The following is a 7,203-nucleotide window of genomic DNA, read 5'->3' as shown; positions in this document are numbered from 1 at the left end:
GTCTCCTAAGCTCATTGAAGTTGGCCATTCTGAAGTCAAGGGGTGGAGTGGCATCCATGTTATGAGATGCACATTTTTAAAAATAGACCTCTTATTTTATAAGTCACTTATTCAGTGTTGGAAACTAAGTCACAAAGTAGTAGAAACTGTACAGTTTTACACATACAAAATTGAATCTAATCCTCTGAGATTACAAGGAGATATCAGAAACAAATGCTTTTATGTAATCTAGTTTATTTTAACTGAAGTGTCACTATGGTTGAAGACAAGTGGTTGATATTCAAAATGCCCATTAAAAACAGGACTGTGCACTAAGTGAAGAAAGAACTGCTTATTTATTTCTTAATATTTTCTTTGTACCAAGCTTTAAAGGTGAAGGGGTACATATCATTTTCCTCTAATTAATTCCTGGTAATCGTTCCAAAAGTTCAGAGACAAAAAAAAAGTGTGCAAGTATGTGTGTAGACTAGGGGTAGCCTAGTGCAGTGGGGTAGCGGAGGCAATTGATCCAGTCCAGCCTAGGCCCTGAAGTGACTGCCGAGGGTGCCGGAAGTAGTGGGCAGGCAGAGTCTCCATGGATACCAGCCAGGACCCTGGCAGGCAGGGTGCGCTCAGCCAGGTGGATGGGATGGGGCTGTGGGTAGGGGAGGAGTGGCATCCAAGAACAGGACGGGTGGGTAGGACCAGGATTGCAGGGTGGTGACAACACAGGGCTGGGGCACAGCTGTGATCCACTCCCCGCATGTTCCTGCAACATGTACTGGTCCCATGGACAGGTGTGTATGGGGAGAAGATCATGGCTCTGCTATGTGCCCTGATCCTGTGCTGTTACCACCCAATGATCCAGGCTTGGCCTTGGCCCCACTCATCTGTCCTCCTCCCAGATGCCACCCCCTGCCCATCCATGGCCCTATCCCATGTGCCCGGTTAAGTGCACCCAGCCCACAGGGGCTGGTCTCCATGGTGGCCCCAGCTGCCTGCCTGTCTGCTCCGTCTGGTATCCCTGGGCAGAGGGGATGGGTCCAGTGGTGGCGGAGATACTAGCAGAGTCACCACTGGAGCTGCCACCATCAGAGCTGCTGGAAAGTGGAGTTCAGCTGCTGTGCCGTCCCCACCCCACTGCACATCCAGGGACAGCGAACTGGCTACATGTGCCACGGCCCAGGTTACCCCACCATGCCTGTGCTAGGTGGGGCCAAGGGACCTGCCACAGGCTGGACAGAATTCTTTGGTGGCCTGGATCTGGCCTGTGGGCTATATTTTGCCCACCCTTGGTGTTGACTTTATATATGCAGCTTTGTTAGTGTGCCCGAATTTTTCAATCCGATATTTAAAATTTGTTAATAATAAAACTTGTTGATGCTACTTACCCCTGTAGGCTGAAAAATTAGTCCATCCACTTCATGACTGACTTCCCTAGCAAAACTTCCTTCAAGAAGCTGTAAAACAAAAACAAAAGCCAATCATTTTCCACATACAAAGAAATATTTTACTTTAAATATTCTAGAGTTATGTAAGCTCCATTTCATTTTAGTTAAGAACTGCATTTACTCAAATCCAAGACAAGGTTTATTTTCCAAGTCAACACTAGGAAAAAAGCCCCTCATCTTTAATTGAAGTACAAGATCAGGGGGAGGGAGGAGGTCAGGTGGCTGCTGCAACTAACTCCAGCCCCAATCCAGAGTCAGAGCCAGAGCTCCAGGAGCCATCCGCTCCTCTGTTTCCACTGCTACTGCCTCTGCCCCACTGGCACCTGCCCCCCCAACCCCAATGCTTACTGTCAATCACAGCTCTGGTTTTATTCTGGCATGGAACATGGGGCACACAGCACATGGTACCTCATGTCCCAGACTGGACAGGTAGCAAATGCAGGGTAGCAGCAACTCCAGTACCCTTTGGCTAGAGCCACTGTCGCTGCAACTGCTGTTATGTGGCCAGGTACATGTGCTCCATGCCTCAGGGTAGGATAGGACTTGAGCCACAACTGAGGGTAAGAGTGGGGTGAGGGAGGGACAGAGGTCATGGGGGGCAGAGGCTGCAGTGAGGGGGAGGAGGGGAAAAGGCATTAGGGTGCATAGTCCTAACAGAAACAAGTAGTGGGGGGACAGGGAGTAAAGGGGAAGGGATCAGGTCACCTGTCTCCCAATCTGACCCCTTGCCTTGTTTTCCCTGCAGTATTTGTGGGAGGGAGGGGGCATTTAAGATGACCCTCCAATAATTAGATTCTATGCATGAAAAATTGTAACAAAATTATAAATTATCCACTTATAGACCTAGTTCTTGGGGAGTAATCTTAAATTCAGTCATGTTGGATTCAGGTAAATGCAATAAATTCTTCTTATTATACAGAATTTCATTTAAAGTTGGATATATAATCTGAGAAACATGAGAACAGAAAAAGAAACAGGATCTGATGGAATTTAGATGACAACTTTACTGATAAAATTTGAGGCTAAGACAAAGTAGCAAAGAGGGGAAAATATACAAGTCTAGAAAAAGGAATTTTTGAAAAACATGAACCTATACACTTAAGTTATGGATGGAGTAGAAGTAGTTCAAGGATGGGACAATATATATCTTGTTTCTCCAAAACACCGAGAATAAGTCTACAATTTTAAATAGGCAAATGGTAGTGTTTTTAAAACCTTATATCATATTTGAAAATAAGGCAAAACTTCTAATAATTATATGTAAGGTTCTCACATAGAAGAACCTTTAATATATACATTCCAGCGATGATGCTGAACAGCTTAAAAGCTACCACCCAAATTAACCAAGACACTTAAATTCTGTTATACATTAAGCAGATTGACTTCAATTGGGGTTAACCCTCAAGACGTTTGAGACCTAAGAAAATATTAACGAAACCGAAACAAATCATCAATATTTATATCATGTAACATGAAATTGGGATAAATGATTGAGAGTGATCAGCAGTGAAGTTCAGCACAATTTATGTAGATGGTTACTCGTTAATTTCAACTTTTACTTCTCGCTAATAAAAGAGCATCTCTCAAGCTGTGGGTGCTTTTAAGCAATGTTTGAAATATACATTAACAGATCTGTTACCTCAGTGACAAATACTACAGCAAAAAGAGAGACAGAAAATTTGAACTGGATTTAGGAACATAATTTTTGGTAGAGGTTAAAAATGGCTGGACACATACTCTGCTTACAGACATTAAAAAAAAAAACCCCAAATGGCACTCCCATGCCGAGCCCAGCACATGCCTAGAAGAGGTAGCGCATTAGTTAGACACAGCTCACCCAATGTCTGTGTAGACTGAGTACTTTAGTAGGACTTTTTTTGGCACTCTTATAGCTGATTGAATCAGCTTTAGATGAAAGCGCCAAAAAGCCCTGCTGAAGCACTTGATCTATACAGACACTAGTCGGAGCCTAGTCGAACTAAGACACTGCTTCTTCTGGTAAACTGCTTCTTTTTTTAATGTCTGTAAGCAGCCATAGTGCAAAGTGAAGTTACGATATACATAAATAATCAAAATTCTGGTATAACAAATTAAAATAACATCTAAATTGTAATAGTCTAAAACCTGTGACTAACTATATTTAAGCATTCATTTTTTGTTAGATACACAACAATTTGTTTTAAAGACAAATTTGGTTATTGATGAATTAGAACTGCCTCTATTAAAAAAAAGAATAGCTATTAGATTTCTTTATTTTATTTCAAAACTAATTTTAGAATAATTATACGGAGCAATAAAATAACTTTATTTGCAGTACTATATTACATGCTGAGTCAAAAATGACCCACTGAGATGTTACAGAAAGCCTGCATTTAACATGTGAAAACCTACCACATATTCACCAATTTTAATAAATGTCAAACCCTTTAACTGCACAGTAATCTCATAAGCAACAACTTTTCAAAAATGGAGCTTGATTAGCATACAAACCCCCAATATTTATTCACAATTTTAAAAAATAATTAAAGCACTTGAAATACACTGTTATAAATACAATGTTAATCTTTGTTTCAGTTGACTAATGTAGTATTTTGGAAATGATGTAGACAAATGATGTAAACAAATTCTTAACACAACATTTTTGTTCATCAGCTAAAACTCCTGTGAAGCTATTTAAACATTGAGTAAAATGTCTGAAAATTAAACCAACTTTCAGTCAAAGAGCTTTTGATAAAAGTAGGCATCAGAAAAGTATGTGTAAATTATTTTATTAATTTCCAATAGATAAAACAATTCCTTCCAAAATACTAATATTGTACTGAAACAAAACAACATACTTTAACCAAAATCCTAAATTGTTAGCTAAAAACACAAAAAAGCAAATCAGGAGGCATAAACAAAGAATTTACAAATGGAAACTTAAAAACTTATTTTCCCATACAAGGGAGTTTGAAAAGGAACTTCAATTTGAAGACAGAACTAATTTAAAGAGGGAACAGATATACATCATATGATCTAGTGCTAGCTACAGTAAAAGTTATGGACACAGAGAATGAATCCCTGTCTGCATTCTGAGTAGCAATTCTTTCAGGTTAAACATGAAGCTTTGATGTGTTCCCTTCCCTTCCCTACCTTCCCCCCTCCCCACCCCCCGGGTCTGTTTGACTGCACCAGACTTTGTAAAATATAGTGAAAAAGAAGAGAGAGAGAGAGAAAAAGAGGGGCAGAAGGTAGCACTATCCATTATAAAATAGCAAAACTCTTTTCTTAAAATGCTTGATACCTTCCTTTACCATAATGGTACATAAAAACATTGCTCCTCCAAATTCACTTATCAAACTGGATTACCAGTGCTTACAGCCCAGTTTCAGACTGGGTATTAACTCCGGTAGACCTGAACTTTCATGAACTTTGGAGGAATCCAAAGTTGTACCTTGTACCATCCTATGTTATGCACCTGACTGAAGAACATGTGAAGAGGTTTCAGTAGAACATGCAGAGAGGTTTAATCTCTTCCTAAACACAAGGCAGCTCCTCCAGTAAGTAGTATAGTGACCAGCACTGAGAGCTGCTGCCCATAAAAATTGGCAGGGGGTGCAGGCATAGGTATAGCATCAGAAACAACTTTTATTTATTTTTTTAATAGAATAGATTTCAAGCATCTACTTTTCCCACTTACAAAATGCTGTGGACGCAGTCTTTCACCTTCAAACCCAATACACCTGATGTCTACATTCCTTTGCTAGGCTCTATTGCAGTGATTCTCAAAGGGTGGGCCATAGCACAGTAGTTTGCCACAAGAGTGGCAGAAGTGTGTCACAAAAATGAACCGTCATCCAGCCTGTGGGGCCCCCGTGGTTCCAGAAATTTGGCAGAGGGAGAACAATGGCAATTAGTACTGCCACTGCCAGATTTCTAAGAGGCACACAATGGGATCATGTCCTGGCTGTGCTAGCCCTATGCAGCGGGATCCTGCCTGCAGACTGACCTGGCACCACTCATCTGGCCCATGAGGCCAAAAGATTGGGCATCACTGTGTCTTTAATATATATGTGCACATGTGTAATATATCACACACACATGCATGGAAACATACACATGTACACATCCTTTTTCAGGTATAAGAATGAAGTGTGCCACCATTTTAATCCAATGCCTTAAGTATCAAAGGGTTGAGAAACACTGCCCTAACTGACAAATGATGACTATTATAGCTCACACGTGAAGGGTGCGTAGAGTGGTATTCCAGTAAGAGACGCTTCTCTTATGTGACAAGGTGAATAAGCCTACCTTTGTAATATATCCTTGTGATCTTAAGGCATCAGATTCAACTTTGTATGAACAAAATAGAGTTTACCTTTTCCATTAATCTTGCAGTCACTTGGGACAATACTACCAACATTCTTCTTCTTTCAATCATGCCTGTATTCTGTGAACTATGTTCTAGTCATGCCTCCATATAGACCATCACATCCAAGCTTATAAACAAGAATTGATATTTTCTTGTTGTCCACATAGCTAAAATTCTCATCCAGGCTTTAATCTCAAATCTCAACTATTGTAACTTCCTCTTCTCCTTTACAACTTCAAAAAAACCCATCTTATAATATTTATATCCATTCAAAAAGCTGCTGCTGCAGAAAAGAATTTAACTTGCCATTTCAATCACATCTTCACCCTTTTTGCCTACTCAGCAGGCTCCAACATAGCAAACGCGAACACTTTGAACCACCTTCATGGTCTGTGCCTACCTTACCTATCATATGCTGCCAAGATATTGACTTTTACCTCTGCTCTGCAAATAAAGCTTGTCTTGACCACCAAACTAACACTTTTATATTTTCTCTCATGCCATCCCTTATGCACAGGAAGAGATCCTGTAAACATCTATAAAGTTACCTTGTTGCCTCCCATTGCTTAAAACTCACCTCCCCATTTCTGATCACCACACCCCCAAAACTGAACAACTGGCAAAAGACAATGTGTGACCACTGCTGATCTTGACCTGCTGTTTCACTGTTTTTGTACGTCCCATCTATCTCTGGAATTAACTGATGTTTGCTTCATGATTTAGTTCCTCAGATTAGAGACTGGGGGCTTCTGTTCTGTGCTTATACAGTATCTAGTGTCAAAAGGTTCTAATGTCCCATGGTGCCATTTTAATACAATTACGAATAATTTCCCACCCTTTCCTCATCAAGCAGGGAGTCATTTTAAAACAAACGTATAAAGGCCTAAAAGATCTCTCTCTTTTGTTTGGCTTCTTACACTGAACATGTCAAATCTCAGCTTCTTTCATCTTGCTGGAAGAGATATATGATATTTCATGAAGCCTCATACCTTACTGGACAAGGATGTTTAATTCTTTAAAAAAGAAAAACAAATACAGTCTTCTCTCAAATGTTCATTTAGCAGGTGAAACCAACATTACAAGTAAGAAGGAACCTTTATCAGTTGAAACCAACATTAAAAGTAAGAATGAAACTTTATCAGTCATTTTAAAAGCCCTTCCCATTCTCAACTGCTCAGGTTTAGGTCTCTTGTGGTGTTAATTTCACAAGTTCTCCAGAGGTGAAGCTCAAAGTACACACCTGGGCAAACTGCACTGTGACCGCTGCTTTCAAACAAGCAGGCTTTGCACTGGAAGGCAGACAACTGAAAGCATGACAAAAAATAACTCTTATTCTTTTAGTAATTAATCTGTCACTCTTGGTCCAAGTACAGATATTTGGAGGTGTTCGGAGGTTAAATCAATTAAAAATGGCTGCCGGAT

At 40.2% G+C, this 7,203-nt stretch overlaps 1 protein-coding gene across 3 annotated transcripts in view; it reads right to left on the bottom strand.

Moving 5' to 3' along the window:
* RNGTT (RNA guanylyltransferase and 5'-phosphatase) overlaps positions 1-7,203 on the bottom strand; it is a 467,131-nt gene that overhangs the window by 184,943 nt on the left and 274,985 nt on the right. For all 3 annotated transcript variants that reach the window (XM_019520359.1, XM_019520361.1, XM_019520360.1), the window contains one exon: positions 1,371-1,439. In XM_019520359.1, coding sequence (XP_019375904.1) covers positions 1,371-1,439 — 69 coding nt within the window. The remainder of the gene's footprint in view (positions 1-1,370; positions 1,440-7,203) is intronic.

Source organism: Gavialis gangeticus, unplaced genomic scaffold, assembly GCF_001723915.1.
Source record: "Gavialis gangeticus isolate Ggan-Ray unplaced genomic scaffold, GavGan_comp1, whole genome shotgun sequence".
In the NCBI taxonomy this organism is placed as follows: domain Eukaryota; kingdom Metazoa; phylum Chordata; order Crocodylia; family Gavialidae; genus Gavialis; species Gavialis gangeticus.
Note: the sequence above shows the minus strand (reverse complement) of the source record. Positions and strands in the feature narration are given on the sequence as shown.